The sequence below is a fragment of the Hylobates moloch genome, unplaced genomic scaffold (assembly GCF_009828535.3).
Source record: "Hylobates moloch isolate HMO894 unplaced genomic scaffold, HMol_V3 SCAFFOLD_11, whole genome shotgun sequence".
Taxonomy (NCBI): Eukaryota; Metazoa; Chordata; class Mammalia; order Primates; family Hylobatidae; genus Hylobates; species Hylobates moloch.
Window position 1 is genome coordinate 50,180,995 of NW_026652286.1, and position 18,346 is coordinate 50,199,340.

At 41.2% G+C, this 18,346-nt stretch overlaps 1 protein-coding gene across 4 annotated transcripts in view; it reads right to left on the reverse strand.

Moving 5' to 3' along the window:
• Window positions 1-5,951: 5,951 nt before the first annotated feature.
• The window catches only part of ALG8 (ALG8 alpha-1,3-glucosyltransferase), a 39,280-nt gene continuing 26,885 nt past the window's right edge, over window positions 5,952-18,346 (reverse strand). For all 4 annotated transcript variants that reach the window (XM_032167014.2, XM_058446197.1, XM_032167015.2 and 1 more), the window contains 6 exons: window positions 17,655-17,775; window positions 14,470-14,609; window positions 11,866-12,005; window positions 9,334-9,431; window positions 8,995-9,067; window positions 5,952-6,201 (listed from right to left, as the gene is read on the reverse strand). In XM_032167014.2, coding sequence (XP_032022905.1) covers window positions 5,970-6,201; window positions 8,995-9,067; window positions 9,334-9,431; window positions 11,866-12,005; window positions 14,470-14,609; window positions 17,655-17,775 — 804 coding nt within the window. In that variant the 3' untranslated portion in view covers window positions 5,952-5,969. The remainder of the gene's footprint in view (window positions 6,202-8,994; window positions 9,068-9,333; window positions 9,432-11,865; window positions 12,006-14,469; window positions 14,610-17,654; window positions 17,776-18,346) is intronic.

Consider the following 18,346-nt stretch of genomic DNA (forward strand, 5'->3'; position numbering starts at 1 on the left):
TGAGCTCAAGGGATCCATCTGCCTCAGTCTCCCAAAGTGCTGGGATTATAGGCATTAGTCACCATGCCTGGCCAAGATCATGACAGCTATCTTGATAGCCAACTTCCTTCCTTGATGTCTTTGATGAAGCTAGCTGCCATGTTGTGACTACCCCATGAAGAGGGTCAATTGACAAGGAATTGAGGGTTGGCTTCCACCCAAAACCCAACAAGAAACTGAGGCCCTCAGTCCTACAACCCATAGAGAATTGAATTCTGCCAACAACCATGTGAACATGGAAGCAGATCTTTTTTCAGTCAAACCTTCGGATGAGACCACAACTCTGGGTGGCACCTTGATTGCAGCCTTGTGAGAGATCCTGAAGCAGAGGACCCAGATAAGCTGTGCCTAGACTCCCGACTTACAGAAACTGTGAGACAGTAAATGTGTTTTTTTCAGCCACTATGTTGTTACACAGCAATAGATAACTAATACAGATAATATGCCGCTCTTAAAAGAATGATGCAGTTCTATATGTACTGATAACAGAATAAACTCCAAAATATTACTAAGCATGCACACACACACACACAAGTGAGGTCAGCGGGCACAGTGGCTCACACCTTTAATCCCAGCACTTTGGGAGGCCGAGGTTGGGGGACTGCTTGAGCCAGGAGCTCAAGACCAGCCTGGGCAAAATGGTGAAACCCCATCTCTACGAAAATTACAAAAATTATCTGGTCCTGTAATCCCAGCTACTTGGGAGGCTGAGGTGGAGGCTGCAGTGAACCAAGACAACTGCACTCCAGCCTGGGCAACAAAGCAGGACCCTGTCAAAAAATAAAGAATAAAAAATGTGAGGTCAAAAGTGTGTATAATGTTTTCATTTATGTACATAAAAATACTTGTCTATGCATAGAATATCTCTGGCATCTCTGGAATGATACATTAAAAAATTGGTAACAATGGTTGCCTCTTGGTAGGGGAACTGGGTAGCTGGGGACCTTACGAATTTTGCTCCATCTACATGAAAGTATAACTCAGAAAATCTGAAACCCATTTGTTCCCATTTGACTTAAAATCAAATTCCCACATGATTTGGGCGCTGCCTACTTCTTCAACTTCAATTTATACCACTCTTCTTTGCTCTTAGGACCCTCTAGCCACTAGAATATAAATTCCTTGTGGGCAGGAATATGGCTTTCTTGTCCACTTTTTGATCTCCAGCACTGAGCACAATGCATAACACTCAATAGAAATTCATTAAATATTTTTGTGAAGTGATAATGGATTTCATTTGCAGTTTCAGTAGGGATTAAGAGATGTAATGTCTAGCACCGTACTTGGCACATAACAGTGTGATACACAGAAGGAAAACTATTTAAATATGAGTAGACCCTCAGTATGTTCTGCTCCAGAAACCAATAGGAGAAAGTCAGAGAAGGAAAAATATTAATTCATCATTAAAAATGCCCTAACAAATAGCTGCACATATGGGAGGTGCTGCTTTGAGAGGTGAACACTCCCATCCTGCTTTAATCAGCTATCTTTGTCAGAAAAACACTTAAAAAATTAATAAATCTGGTCGGGTGCGGTGACTCATGCCTGTAATCCCAGCACTTTGGGAGGCTGAGGCAGGTGGATTGCCTGAGCTCAGGAGTTCGAGACCAGCTTGGGCAACACGGTGAAACCCCGTCTTTACTAAAATATAAAAAATTAGCTGGGCGTGGCGGCATGCTACTCGGGAGGCTGAGGCAGGAAACGCTTGAACCCAGGAGGCGGAGGTTGCAGTGAGCCGAGATTGCCTGGGCGACAGAGCGAGACTCCATCTTCAAACAATAATAATAATAATAATAATAATAATAAAAATATGTGGAATGTTCTTCTGAAAGCCTTTCTAGGACTCTGAAATTCTTATAAACAGTCTTTTTTCAGAGGATTGTACAGAGGTATACTGAGTCTTGTCCCTTTCATAGTCACTTTATCAGTACAAATATTTTTGTTGTTTTTCTTTTTAAAGACAGAATCTAGCTCTGTTACCCAGGATGGAGTGCAGTGGCGCAATCTCAGTTCACTCCAACCTCCGCCTTCCGGGTTCAAGCAGTTCTCCTGCCTCAGCCTCCTGAATAGCTGGGATTACAGGCACCCACTACCCCGCCTGGCTAATTTTTGTGTTTTTAGTAGAGATGGAGTTTCACCATGTTGGCCAGGCCGGTCTTAAACTCCTGACCTCAAGTGATTCACCTGCCTCAGCCTCCCAAAGTACTGGGATTACAGGCGTGAGCCACCACACGCAACACATATTGTTTTTGTTTCTGACTCCATAGTTTGAAAAAAAAATTAGTACCTTTATTGACCTTTGTATAAAATGGAGATGATGAATATGGGACTTCATTGTGAGAAATGAATGGCCATACTGCTTCAAGCTTTTAAGGTTTATATGATCATTCCAATCTTAACTGCCATTAGCACAGTAGCCAATTTCTTTGGAGAACAAACAAAGGGATAGATGGATTTTTAAAAAAACCAGTATCATGCTATAAGTGTAATTTCATCAAACTCTTAAAGAGAAATATATCTAAAAACAAATGCTCAAACTCTTTTTAACAGATGACGCATGATGCAATTAAAATCAAAATATGTGCATAAAATTGACATTTTAATAAAAAATAAATACATATTTTTCAAAGGTCATTATTTTATTGGCATGTTTTCTTTCCTATTAACTGCAAACAGAAGCCACATGGGCTATACCTAGGGGGCAATTCTGATACTGAGTGCTTCCTTCACAAAGTTTCAGGGTGGAAGTCATTAACAAGAAACACTATACCAGAGTTGGGCTAGAAAGACAGCACATCTTCCTAGTAGTTCCCGCCCAGTTCTGGCTCTATGCCTCCACCTGGGGAAAGATACAGTGACCAAGAACACGAAGTCCCACCACCTATTCTTTTATCTTCTTAAATTGTGGCACATTGCATATACATTAAGTAGTAAGAAATGAGTTATGTATCTTATTTGTTTACATTTTGATAATATTATCTTGTTCTTAAACTTTGCTTAATTCCAGATTTCAAAATATTTTGAAACAGCATTTCTTTTTTTTTTTTTAAGATGGGGTCTCGCTCTGTCACCCAGGCTGGAGTGCATTGGCAGGATCATGGCTCACTGCAGCCTCAACTGCCTGGGCTCAAGTGATTCTCCCACTTCAGCTTCCTGAGTAGCTGAGACAACAGGCGCAGGCCATCAAGCCTGGCTAATTTTTATTTTTGTAGAGACAGGTCTCACTATGTTGCCCAGGCTGGTCTTGAACTCCTGGACTCCAGTGATCCTCCTGCCTTGGTGTCCCAAAGTGCTATGAGCCACCACACGCCACCAGCACTTCATTTATTGACTGCTGAAATTTAGGAATTTGTTGTTGAAAACCACCCATATCTCTAAAGTTTTAAAACATGATTACAAAGTATAGTGCTTGGAAAAGAATAAAAGAATCCTGGGCTCTAGACAAGAAGTCTAGATTCTAGTCTATGTTGGCACCATCAAGGTATTCTTCAGAGTCTGGAGCAATTTCCCTCCCGGTAATATAAGACATTGAATTTCTTTTTTTTTTTTTTTTGAGACAGGGTCTTGCTTACTTCCCCAGGCTGGAATACAGTGGTGTGATCACAGCTCACTTAGCCTCGACTTCCAGGACTCAAGTGATCCTCCCACCTCAGTCTCTTGAATAGCTGGGACTACAGCGCTTGTCGCCATGCTTGGCTAATTTTTTGATTTTTTGTAGACAAAGGGTCTCACTATGTTGCCCAGGCTGGTCTTGAACTTCTGGGCTAAAGTGATCCACCTGCCTCAGGCTCCCAAAGTGCTGGGATTACAAGTGTGGGTCACTGTGCTCAGCTGAACTGTTTTAAGACTATATTTGGACTTTGAAGTCAAATGAAAATGTATATGAAGCCATGTGAATATATGAAAGAGATCAAAGCTATTTACTATAGACAGAGCCCAGGGCCTCTGAGGCAACACTGAAGAACCTCCAGTGCTCTACAGAACATTCTGGAAATCCCTACACTGGATGAGCTCTTCCCATTCTGACATCACATCACTTTCACAATAACAACCAACAAAGTAAATTTGGTCATGTTGAAATGCATCCAAATTCATCTTCTACTTTTTTTTTTTTTTTTTTTGGCTTGGACAACAGCAAAGATGTGAGGAACTACACTGGTCCTTTGTGTTAATGCTTGTACTAGTAAAACATTTAGGTTTTAATCATGGCTTGTTTGGTGTGCTTCATTCATTCATTCATTCATTCAACTGTGCTAAAAACTGGGGCTATGAAGACAAGTGTGGTCTTCTGTGCTCAAACTGCTAGTCTCCTGGGGAAAAGAAGTAAACAAGCATAATACAGTATTACAGCAGTTAATGGTATCAGCAGACTCCTGGCACAGTGGGAGCAACTCAATTCTGGGGGAGGAGGGAAGAAGGTAGAGGGACAGGAAAAGATTCACATAAATAGCAATGCTATTGACCGAGCACTTAAAATGCATCAGGCAGTGTTCTAAATCTTTTATGTAATCATTTTAGAGATGAGAACATTCAGATAAAAGATGGTTAAATAACCTGCCTACAGATTAAAAAAAAAATGATGGAGGCAATATTTACAACCAGGCCATACGACTTTAAGGCCCTTACTCTTAATCACTACACCATTCTGCTTTATATTCATAGACATGGCAGCAGTTAAGCTGAATCTTGAAGAGGTTCATATAATCAGATGACAGGGTAGAAAAGTCAGCAGAGAGGAGAGGAAGCAGCATAAATGAAAGGGAACAGAGGTACAAGACAGCATGGCACACGGGGAGTTTGAAGTTGTTAGGTCAGTTGGAACACAGGGTGGAGGAGAGACTGTGGGGAGGAAAACAGGTTAGAGGGGCTACGCTTCCCTCCCCCTTTGGCAAGATCCTCATCTTTGTCTCTGCAATAACAGACCCAAAATAAGTCTTAGAAAATAGAGTAGACGGAAGAGATGGAATAGCTGGATTCCATCTCAGAATGCCAATGACCTTGGAGTCTCTCTGATCTTAGGGGATAATGGGTAAATAAAACGTACGAATTCTGCCTGAGGGCTGAAAAATAAAATAAAATGTGTGAAAGTTCCTACTGTTGGCTAGATAAATGTTGGCTGAATCTGAACGTGCGGCAGATATTACGCAAATTGGGGCCCTGGATAAAAAGCGTATATGAAGTACTCTTTAGGAAGGAAAAGGTTAAGAACCAGACTGCAAAAACCACTTCAGTTCCTGCAAATGATGAAAGGTTTAAGTGGCCGCCTTATAAAAATTGCAGTGCTTGCTGTTAGACTAAATGAGCTGCACGAGATATCCTTAAATCAATGTAAAGTAGCTGTGGTTTGTAGTTTCTGCTGCCTGGCCAAACCAGTACCTTAACTACTCCCCTTGGCTTTGTGAGTATTGTCACTGTATAATTTCAAAGAAAAAAAATCTGGAACAAGGTGTACAGAATGGGGACAGTACACCATCTGCCTGTGTACATGCCAAGAGGAAAATGTAGGAGCTGGTAACGATCCAGAAGTTTTTTTGTGTATACAAAATGGCATTTCATTTATATTTCCTTAGCACAGGATTCTAATTATGCTTTATATCCTCACAATGGTTAGCATAGGCTACAAATAATTATGTGGTTAATCAGACTCCCTGTTTGGCTTGAGCAAGCACAGCAGTCTGAATGATCTCAGATAATTTTAATAGGGAAAGGTGAGATTTTTTTTCAGATGTGTTTCAGTGCTTATGGAGGGCCAGTGGCTTCTCACCATGGTGACAATCCGGTTGCTAGGCTGGGCAAGACCAAGTGTGGAAGAATGGTGCTCTAAACAGTTCTACTGAAACAAATGGCTGATGCCACTGGCAACTTCCTTCAAGTTCTGGTTAATTTCCCATGAAATAATTGCTTGGCACACATCTAAGCAGTTCCTTTATTCATTGTTTCTTTGTCTTGCCAATAGGAGGGTCAATCAATACTGAAACATACAGTTTGAACCAAGCATATGTGATGCCTACTGCACAATACACTGAGGTTAGTAACAAAGGGATGAAGGGGTACTTCACCTTCCAGGAGGTGAAAGGGAATACAAATTCACAGCAGACTTCCAGAGGCCCCAGGCCAAGCAGGTAGAAAGTTTCCATCCAATTAAAAAGAGGTTTTTCTTTTCTGAAGGAAAAAAGGAGAGAAAAGTCTGATTTTAGATGAGTCGTCCTGGTTTAGCAAACATTTCCTAGCTAAAGCTTCCCCATCTGCACTGTCTTGCTGTCAATTATTATAGCCAAGGCCAGAGTCAAGAGTATATTAAATTTCACATTTAGGGCCAAGTGCAGAGGCTCATGCCTGTAATCCCAGCACTTTGGGAGGCCAAGGCAGTTGGATCACCTGAGATCAGGAGTTCTAGACTAACCTGGCCAACATGGAGAAACCCCATCTCTACTAAAAATACAAAAATTAGCTGACCAGGGTGGCACAGGCCTGTAATCCCAGCTACTTGGGAGGCTGAGGCAGGAGAACTGCTTTAACTGGGTTGCAGTGAGTCGATATGGCACCACCACACTCCAGCCTGGGGGACAGAGTGAGACTCTATCTCAAAAAATAAATAAAAATAAAAAGTAAGTTTCACATTTAGAAAAAATGATAATTATATACATTGTATTATCTCAATACAAATTTACTCCATCGTCAACCTTTGCTGTTATTTAGCTCAAGCTGCTCAGAGAGAATTAGTTCTGCATTTGAAAGAGGTAAAGGGGTTGGATGCTGTGACATTGGAATAAGAACATGGGAAACAATATAGAATTGAAGATTAAAAAAATTTTTCTTTTTGAGATGGCGCCTTGCTCTGTCACCCAGGCTGGAGTGCAGTGGTGCAATCTCAGCTAACTGCAACCTCCACCTCCTGGGTTCAAGCGATTCTCTTGCCTCAGCCTCCCAAGTAGCTGGGATTATAGGCACCCGCCACCATGGCCAGCTAATTTTTGTATTTTCTGTAGAGACAAGGTTTCACTAGATTTTTAAAATATTTTTTATTTTGGTAAAATATCTATAACATAAAATTTGCTATCTGTTTAACCATTTCTAAATATACAGTTCGATGGTATTAAGCAGATCGATAATGTGCACCCATCGCCACTATCCACCTCCAAAATATTTTCATGACCCCAGACAGAAACTCTGGAACCATTAACAATAACTCCCCATCCCCCTGTTCCCTCAACCTCTAATCTACTTTGTCTCTATAAGTTTGTTTATTCTAGAATTTCCTATCAGTGGAATGATATTTATTCTATTGTGTCTGGTTTCTTTCACTTAGCATGTTTTCAAGATTCATTCATGTAGCATGTATTGGAACTTCATTCCTTTCTTTGGCTGAATAATCCACTATATGTATATATCACACTTTATCATGTATTTGTTGATGGACATTTGGGTTGTTTCCATCTTTTAGCTGGTATGAATAATGCTACAATGAATACTGATTTACAAGTACCTGTTGAGTCCCTGTTTTCCATTCTTTTGGGTATATATCTAGGAGTGGAATTGCTGGGTCATATGGCTATAACTGCATTTTAACATAGTTAATTATGTAAGTTTTTTATGGACACAGTTATGAACGATAAGCAAGCTTTAAAAAATTACAGTTGGCTGGGCATGGTGGCTCACGCCTGTAATGCCGGCAGTTTGGAAGGCGAGGCGGGCAGATCACCTGAGGTCAGGAGTTCGAGACCAGCCTGACCAACGTGGAGAAACCCATCTCTACTAAAAATACAAAATTAGCTGGGCGTAGTGGTGCATGCTTGTAATCCCAGCTACTAGGGAGGCTGAGGCAGGAGAATCGCTTGAATCTGGGAGGCAGAGGTTTCAGTCAGCTGAGATCGTGCCATTGCACTCCAGCCTGGGCAACAAGAGTGAAATTCCGTCTCAAAAAAAAAAAAAAAAATTATAGTTAACATTACATACAGTTTAGAAGAGAAAAAGTTTTCACCTATAATTCTGTAGTAAAAATTTGTACATAGTCGGGCGCGGTGGCTCATGCCTGTAATCCCAGCACTTTGGGAGGCCGAGGTGGGTAGATCACCTGAGGTTGGGAGTTGAAGACCAGCCTGACCAACATAGAGAAACCCCGTCTCTACTAAAAATACAAAATTAGCCGGGCACGGCAGCTTACGCCTGTACTCTCAGCACTTTGGGAGGCCGAGGTGGGGGGATCACCTGACGTCAGGAGCTCGAGAGCAGCCTGGCCAACATGGTGAAACCCCATCTCTACTAAAAATACAAAAAATTAGCCAGGTGTGGTGGTGGTGCATGCCTATAATCTCAGCTACTCAGGAGGCTGAGGCTGGAGAATTGCTTGAACCCAGGAGGCGGAAGTTGCAGTGAGTGGAGATCGCGCCATTGCACTCCAGCCTGGGCGACAAGAGTGAAACTCCGTCTCCAAAAAAAAAAAAAAAAAATTAGCTGGGCATGGTGGCACATGCCTGTAATCCCAGTAACTCGGGAGGCTGAGGCAGGAGAATAGCTTGAACCTGGTAGGTGGAGGGTGTGGTGAAACGAGATCACACCATTGCCCTCCAGCCTGGGCAACAAGAGCAAAACTCCATCTCAAAAAAACAAACAAAAAATATTTGTACATACTGTCTTTTAGTTTTTTCCATATGTATCTGTATTTAATAGTTTTATTCATAAAGCATATTTTACATCCAGTTTTTGAGTTTTCATATAAGATTTTAATTTAAGTAGTCCTCCTCAAATACTCCCCCAAACTAAAGACACAAACTATGTTGTCTCGCCTGAGTGATGGGATTGAGTGATTTCTCCCTCTATTTACCAATTTTTTTTTTGTAATGTTGTCATATTACTGTTATAACTTAAAAATAAAATTTAAAAAGCTTATTTGACCATTTAGGTGTAAACATTTCACAAGAGTAAGTATAATTTTAAACTTTTTTTTTTGATTACCTGAATAAAGTCTTCAGTGACGAAACACTATATATGGTGAATAGTAACATGAGTAAGATTTTAATGGGAAGTTCTGTTAAAAGAATAGAAAAAAAAGACAATTTAGCTGATGACAGAAAGACATGATGCTGAAAGTAATATAAGCACAATGACACAGCTATATAGTGCTAATAATGCTTTTTAAGTTTAATTTTACATTTTTGTGACATCTAGAGATGCTGAGAATTACAGGAAATTGGAGGTTTTATTTAAGAGGATGAATGATCTCTCTCCTTCCAAGAGATTTTAGGGTTGTTTACATTAGATGTATTAATATCTTTCTCAGAAGAAGCTGTTTACCTGGTGTAGTGAAGAGCAGAGGGAAGAGGGAATAATGTCCTGTTGTGGTCAGAATCAGAAAAATTGAAGCGTCTCCTGCTTTTCCCACAGACAAAAGGCTAAAAATAAAAATAATTTCTTAAAACAACAACTGATATTACACTTGCAAATAGCTTAAATAAACTGCATCTCTTATTACATTAGAACTGGCTGAGGCATAAAAGAACATGCTGATTTTGCCACAAGTTCAATTTAGTTAAGAATATTAATTTTTTAGTAGGAAAGTTTAAGCAATCAATAGCATGTATCAAACTGAATCAGGGGCATCATAAAAGAATCTTGCTTCTGGCCGGGCACAGTGGCTCATGCCTTTAATCAATAGCATGTATCAAACTGAATCAGGGGCATCATAAAAGAATCTTGCTTCTGGCCAGGCACAGTGGCTCATGCCTTTAATCCCAGCATTTTGGGAGGCCGAGGCAGGAGGATCACCTGAGGTCAGGAGTTCAAGACCAGCCTGACCAACATGGTGAAACCCTGTCTCTGCTAAAAATACAAAAATTAGCCGGGCATGGTGGTGGGTGCTTGTAATCCCAGCTACTCAGGAGGCTGAGGCAGGAGAATCGCTTGAACCTGGGAGGCAGAGGTTGCAGTGAGCCAAGATCGTGCCACTGCACTCCAGCCTGGGCGACAGAGCAAGACTCTGTCTCAAAAAAAAAAAAAAAAAAAAAAGAATCTTGCTTCCCTGAGTAATCGCCTTTTCCAAAAACAGGAATGTTGTGGGATTGAGAGCTGCCTAGTGGTGGTAGTCAGGGAAACAGGACTTGGGAGTTTCATTTCCAACCCAATAGCTCATCTCTTGGACAATGCCCTTCACCTGCTGGTGTTTGGTGTGAATTCAGACTAAAGACATTAGAAGTTTTTGCTTTACTTTTTAATTTGGAAACTCCAAGCTGCTAAATGAACCCAGACAAGCCATATACTGGCCTGACAAATTTGCTTAATATACGTTCAGAGCTTAAATGATTTCTCAAGATTTAAGAAAAATATCAAGAAAAAGGCTATTATTACCATTTATCTATCTATTGGGTTTCAACTATGCCTAAATTCGACACTTAACATTTAAAATGGTTCTTTTAGCATGGCATAGTGAAAAGATCATAGATTCAACATCATAAGATTCAGGTCCTAACTCTAAATTCTTGCGACCTGTATGACTTTGGACAAGTCACAAACATTTTGAGCCCTAGATTCTTCAGATGTTAAGACAGGGAATAAGCCTGTTTTGTTGGTTCACATCTGCAATCTCAGCACTTTGGGAGGCTGAGGTAGGAAGACTGCTTGAGCCCAGTAGTTTGAGACCAGCCTAGGCAACATGGCAAGACCCCATCTCTACCAAAAAGAAAAAAAAAAGAAAGGAAAAAAAGGGAATAATACCGATTTATTTTAACTATCTTTTTTTAAAAATTTTTTTGAGATAGGGTCTCACTCTGTTGCCCCAGGCTGGAGTGCAGTGGCGCCATCTTGGCTCACTGCAACCTTCACTTCCCAGGTTCAAAGGATCTTCATGCCTCAGCCTCCCAAGTAGCTGGGATTACAGGCATGCACCACCATGCCTGGCTAATTTTTGTATTTTTAGTAGACATGGGGTTTTGCCATGTTGGCCAGGCTGATCTCAAACTCCTGGCATCAAGTGAACCACCAATTCAGCCTCCCAAAGTACTGGGATTGCAGATGTGAGCCACTATGCCTGGCCAATTATCTTAAAGATTATTGTGAGGCTCAAAAGAAAGAATGCAAAACAAAAACAGTTCTGGAAAATCTGAAATGTAGTATAGTATCAGATATTATTCCAGAATAGACTAAATCCTTACTTTGACTAACAACACTTAACAAGGAACCATGGGACCTTATTTTCAGACGGGATGACGCCAAAGCCCAAGTTTTTTATTTTCTTCATTTTTGAGACAGTCTCGCTCAGTCACCCAGAATGGAATGCGGTGGCGTGATCTCGGCTCACTGCAACCTCCTCCTCCCAGGTTCAAGCGATTCTCCTGCCTCAGCCTCCCAAGTAGCTGGGACTACAGGCATGTGCCACTATGCCCGGCTAATTTTTTGTATTTTTAGTAGAGATGGGGTTTCACCATGTTAGCCAGGATGGTTTCGATCTCCTGACCTCGTGATCTGCCTGCCTTGGCCTCCCTAAGTGCTGGGATTACAGGCGTGAGCTACCGCGCCCGGCCAGCCCAGGCTTTTTCTATAACATACTACCCCTCAATGATCAGATTTAAAAGCCAGCTTTCATGGTACTTAATCACTACAGTGCTTCTTTCCAAAAACACAGAAACAGAAATAGTACATGCATTTTTGCATACCTTCATGGGTCCAAGAATCCCAAGTTAAGCATCCCTGTCCTGTCCTAGTGGACATCTGTTCCTATACATCTTTGTTTTTGCCTATCCTGGTGAACATGACAAGAAGGGACAGAACAAATAGAAAATAGGATCACTGTGAAATATGCCGAAATGCTCACTGGCTGAGCTACCTTCTTACCTCATTGGGAGAATTGCTAGAAGTATGGCTTTTTCATGAACATGCCACCCAAACATAAAGGAGCTCAAGGCACAAAGAGTTAGACATCGGAGAAAGCCTCTGGGCCCTTGGGGTTTAAGCCAAAGACAGAAAATAGAGGGCTAGAAACAATAGGCAAAGATAAACTTCAGTATCGTTTGAAATAGACTTTACAGAAACAGAGTTCAGGTGAATACAACTTGCATCATCTCTGAAAGACAGCCGATCTTAAACAATTCTTCATGAAACCGAATCATTCATCACTTTGTGCACAGTCTAACAAAAGTTAACATAAAAGCAACAACTCAGAAAATATTGGCATTTGATGTGTATATATATATATTTTTATATGTAAATAAATACATAATATAATTATTTTTGGTTTTTTTGGATGTAGTCTTGCTCTGCCGCCCAGGCTGGAGTGCAGTGGTGCGATCTTGGCTCACTGCAACCTCCACCTCCCGGGTTCAAGCGATTTTCCTGCCTCAGCCTCCTGAGTAGCTGGGATTACAGGTGCCTGCCACCACGCCCAGCTAATTTTTGTATTTTTAATAGAGACGGGGTTTCACCATGTTGGCCAGGCTGGTCTCGAAATCCTGACCTTGTGATCTGCCCGCCTTGGCCTCCCAAAGTGCTGGGATTACAGGTTTGAGCCACTGCGCCTGGCCTTGATGTACATATTTAACTCATTAAAATTAACTCTACTGGCTGGGCATGGTGGCTCATGCCTATAATCCCAGCACTTTGGGAGGCCAAGGCAGGCAGATCACTTAAGGTTAGGAGTTCAAGAACAGCCTGACCAACATAGTGAAACCCCATCTCTACTAAAAATACAAAAAAAATTAGCTGGGCGTGGTGGTACATACCTGTATTCCCAGGTACTCTGGAGGCTGAGGCAGGAGAATTGCTTGAACCCAGGAGGCAGAGGTTGCGGTGAGCTGAAATTGCGCCACTGCACTCCAGCCTAGGTGACAGAGCGAGACTTGACTCAAAAAAAAAAAAAAAAAAAAAAAAATTGGCCAGGCACAGTGACTCACGCCTGTAATCCCAGAACTTTGGGAGGCTGATGCGAGTCGATCACAAGCTCAGGAGTTCGAGACCAGCCTGGCCAAGATGGTGAAACCCCATCTCTCCTAAAAACTACAAAAAAGGCCGGGTGTGGTGGCTCAGGCCTACAATCCCAGCACTTTGGGAGGCTGAGGTGGGCGGATCACGAGGTCAGGAGATCAAGACCATCCTGGCCAACATGGTAAAACCCTGTCTCTACTAAAATACAAAAAAAATTAGCTGGGCGTGGTGGTGCATGCCTGTAGTTCCAGCTACTCAGGAGGCTGAAGCAGGGGAATCGCTTGAACCCAGGAGGTGGGGGTTGCAGTGAGCTGAGATCGTACCACCACACTCTAGCCTGGCAACAGAGCAAGACTCTGTCTCAAAAAACAAAAACAAAAACAAAAAAACTGCAAAAAAATTAGCCAGGTGCAGTGGCAGGCGCCTGTAATCCCAGCTACTCAGGAGGCTGAGGCAGGAGAATCGCCACTGCACTCCAGCCTGGATAACAGAGTGAGACTCTGTCTCAAAAAAAAAAAAAAAAAATTATACTATCAAAATTAATAATTAAGTTCTGGGATATACAGTCTAATAACTTATTACATCTTCATAATTAGTTTACTAATAGTTCACTTATTAATGAACCTAATAGGTCAAACTACGGAAGTCCATAGATGCTTTTGAGCCAATAAATTAGATTTACCATATTAATAAATACCTAGTTTTATTGGCTGGAAGGCCATAGAAACTATATGTACCTCATAAGGCTAAAATTTTAGGAAAAACGTTTTACCTCAATTAAAATATGTGAACAAACAGCCCAACAGAGCTTAATGATCTACATACCTGTACTGTCATGTAATTAAGGGAGTCAGGTGGTTGCTAGCAGGTTTGAAACATTCAGAAACCAAAATTAAAGATGAATGTAATTATCGATAGGATTGAGTTGTTTATATTGAATTCTACTAAAATTATACCATGAAATTGAGGTCACTGCAATCACTAATGACATTTTAGAAATTAAAGTTTCTAAAGTACTTAGAATGAGGCCTCTAACAGCATCTTACTCGTATTAGGCTCATCTTAGGCTCAAAAAGCCTTGTCGACTCTCTCAACTCACTATCACCATCAAGACAAAACATCCACGCCGTGCAGATACATTTGGAATTTTGATGATTTAGCTAAGGATGAGAAAAACAAACCAAATCTGGATGTCCCTGCCACAAACATTTCCTTCTTTCTCCGCAGCATGATCCATGCCTCTTCCTCCCTGGGCTTTTCTTTTTCCCTTCCCCCAGGGGGAACAGATGGTCTAACAGCCACTGGCAAGAATCTCTCACAAAGGCTTTACTGGTAATCCTTCCTTATGCTATTCAAAGTTACCCTAAGAATTGCTAGGAAATGCTTCAATCTGCAGAAGGATTACAGGCATGAAATTTATTCTACAGTTGGAAGAGCTTGAAAGTTGAAATTTAATCAGCCAGACAAAAGAAAAACAGAGAAAACTCAAGAAATGAGCACCATCTGTTGAGTTCTTACCAATATGGCAATCAGTGTGCAGATGAGAGTTGCCAAGGGAGTCACTGAGGGAAGGACTGTGTGCTGGAACTGCTGAACCAAACCACTTGTCATTGAGGCCTTGGGAATATTGTTGGGATCAAGAAATTTCAATTTCAAACCTATTAAACAGACATTTTGTTTTATTTTTATCTTTATCAGCAAGATACCATATATTAACAATCAATTCCTTGAGGAATAAAAAGTAAGCTACTAAATCTTACTGCTGCTTAAAGGCTAAGATTTCATGAATTTAATCCTATACTATTCTACCCAAAATGCCTCTGGTCTTAAGATTATAATATATAAAGCAGCTCTTTGCATTGGAACAGGGAATTTGTGCAGCTTATAGGAAACTTGCCAGCAGGCAGCACAAATGGTAATCTGCTCTCACTTCTGAAAGCAAGCTTCTAGAACAGTCTGAGCATGTCATGAAGGAACTCTGAATCCTTCATCTCCTATAGGAGAAACCCTGTATTCCTAAACATAGTATCCAGTGTCTTCCATGATCTCGTCGCCCCTTCCCACCTGTCCAATCTCATCTCTACTTTGTTAAATGCAGCTTGGCCACAATGAAATAACTGTGGGTCCTCAATATACCACTCTCAACACCTGTGTCCCTCTGCTCAGGCAACTCCCTTTGCCAAATTAACTTCTAATTCAATCACCTGAGAAAGCTCCTAAATCAATAAGCAGAACTGATTTTCTTGTGAGCTCACTTTTTTTTTTTTGAGATGGAGTCTTACTCTGTCGCCCAGAGACAGAGGCTGGAATGCAGTGGCGTGATCTCAGCTCACTGCAGCCTCTGCCTCCCAGGTTCCAGTGATTCTCCTGCCTCAGCCTCCCCATTAACTGGGATTACAGGCATGCGCCACCATGCCCGGCTAATTTTTGTATTTTTAGTAGAGACAGGGTGTCACCATGTTGGCCAGGCTGGTCTCGAACTCCTGACTTCAGGTGATCCACCCATCTCAGCCTCCCAAAGTGCTAGGATTACAGGCCTGAGCCAACGTGCCCAGCTGAGTGAGCTCACTCTAACAGTGTTCACCACAAGGCACTGCACTTGTTTATGTGCTTATTTCCTCTACTATACTGTATTCCTTGAAGGCAGGAATGATGATGAGTTCATTTCTATCCCCAGTACAAAGGAGTTCAATAAATACTTGGCTATTACATAAATCAATTCAGAGAATGACAATCCAAGCCCCAACAAGCTCTGGATAATAGGACAGTCAAGGACAGTCTGAGCACCTATAGGGCCTGTCAAATGCCAGTGAAAATGAGTACAATGTGGGAAAGATGTACCAAAATATTTTCTACTTACTAACCTCTTCCCCTTTCCCCCTTGGCCTGCTGATTCTCTTACAGCTAATAACTATCTCCCTAAAACAAAGTTCTCTAACTCTGACACTGACTTTCCATGTAAAACATCTTCAAAGAGACAAACATACAAGTGAGGGTACAGTACAGCTTCCTGACTCAGACAAGGCAACTGGCCCTTGTACCTCATACTATGCTGGCTGTTTAAAGCTTTTTTTGAAATATGAATGTTAGGAATTACTCTGTAAGAATGCCATGTACATCAAGGCTAGATTCACAGTGAGCAACACGGTGACACAATGTATAAGTCATCACATAGGCAGTGTATGATTTCCTCCAAGTACTTATCAAAAACAGGAATAGTGGCCACCATGCATGGAGCGTCTTATCATGTGCCCAGGGCTCTGCACTTACTATTTTTAGCCCCCTGAGGTACAGAGACGGAGTAACCTGCCCAAAGTCACACAACTAATAGGTGGTAAAACTGAACTCAGGTTTGTCTGGCTCCAAAGTCTCTGCTACTGGTAACCTAGTACTTTTTAAATTTTGCTTCTGTTCCTCACAACACACTGTATAGGTACAGGTAAAGTACTAGTATGCCTTTCGTATAGTGAGGAAAGTAAGACGAAAGGAAGCAAATGATTTGTCAATGCCACACATTGCAATAGCAATTTACGCAGGTGAGCCTCGAAACCAAGTCATCAGACTCTGGATCTGGAGTCCACAAACTATAGCCCAACAGCCAAATGTAGTCTGTGCCGTTTTTGCACAGCACTAAAGCTATGAATGGTTTTTACTTTTATAAGGTTTTAAACAAATGTGTGCAGACACAGACACACATACACACACACACTGTGTGTGGCCTGCATAGCTTAAAATATTATCTGGCCAGTTACAGAAAAAGTTTGCTGACCACCACTCTTGATCATGCCATTTTCCCACCAAGCTAGATTGTATTCACAAATGAGAGACTGTGTTACCCAGAGTGAGTTATTTTTAGTAGAACCATCTCAAAGCATAACTTATGTTTCATTACAACCCAATTTTAAAAACTATAGCCTGGGTTTTTGATTTCTTCTCATCTCATGTTAAAATGCAGGGTTATTTTCCTTACTGGTTTAATACCCAGAGTCACAACCTACATATTCTTCTTTCTTGTTTCTTGTATGTTTAGGTCTAAAAATGGGGTGGGCCAGGCATGGTGGCTTGTGCTGGTAATCCCAGCACTTTGGGAAGCCAAGGTGGGAGGATCATTTGAGACTAGAAGTTTGATCCCACTCTGGACAAAATAGTGAGACCCTCATCTCTAAAAAACAAAAATTTAAAATCAGCCAGGTGTGGTGGTATGCACCTGTGGTCCCAGCAACTCAGGGGGCTGAGACAAGAGGATTGTTTGAGCCCAGGAATTTAAGGCTGCAGTGCACTATGCTGTCAACACCATTGCACTCCATCCTGGGTGACCATGAGACCCTGTCTCTAAAAATAAGTAGGGGTTTGAATAGGAATGGTGAGAAGGAGGGAAAAAAGCAGGGTTAACTGCTGCTGCCGAATAATTTTTTAATTAAGGCAAAAATTACCTTTATAGAGTGTCTACATATTTTATTTTTTCCCCAGGAAAGGATCAATAACCTCATCACCACAAGGAGCTTTTATAAGGAAAACAGTCTGTTTACTGCACTAAAGCCTCAGTCCCAAGAACTGCTCCCCCCATTCATCCTGAAAGCTGAAATGCAGGACTGGAGAACAAACAATTCAGCCACTTTCAAAACACAAAGGTTTTTCCATTTCTCCATGTGCCGAGTCCTTTCAATATTCAGAGTCTGAGTAAAAAGTGCTCGCTACCATACCGATGACAGACAGCACTTTGTCCAAAGCATTGTACAAAGCCCAGAAGTTTGGAGCCCAATATGCATGACAGAGGCCCCTCTTGAAAGGAAAGAGTCGGGAAAAGACTTGAGGCAGCTGATCCTGTTGAAAAGAGAAATGAAACTGATTAAACAGTCATCAATCTTTTTTCAAATTCAAAAAGAGAACTACGGAACTCTCTATGGTATAGTGTGTAGAAAGTTATGGGGTCAGGGTTCTAGTCTCTATTCCTTCAAGTAAGTGGTTATATGCTCACCACAATGTAAGTTCACAGAACCTTCTTTTGGTCTCACTTTGTCCACTGTTCAGTGGGACAATATACATAAAAATACTTCGAATACCAGTCCATACTATTATAAGTATAATAATAAAAGAATTTACAAGCTACAAAGCAGAACACAGACTGCAGCTTATCCATGTCTACTAGGATGAAGGGGAGAGCTGGGAAGACTGCAAAAGATGTGACGCATTTCAGTTTTAGTAAGAATTAAAATTAATTAGTTGATTTCAGGGCGGGGAAGAAGAAGAAGAAAGAAAACATCTGAACATCTGTTAAATCCTATGCACTTTAGAATGTTTGCTGTCCATGTAAGACTACAAAATTATTGATTTTGTTACAAATACATTTTATCAAGTAGGTAAACTTACAAGTACAGAATACACAAATAATGAA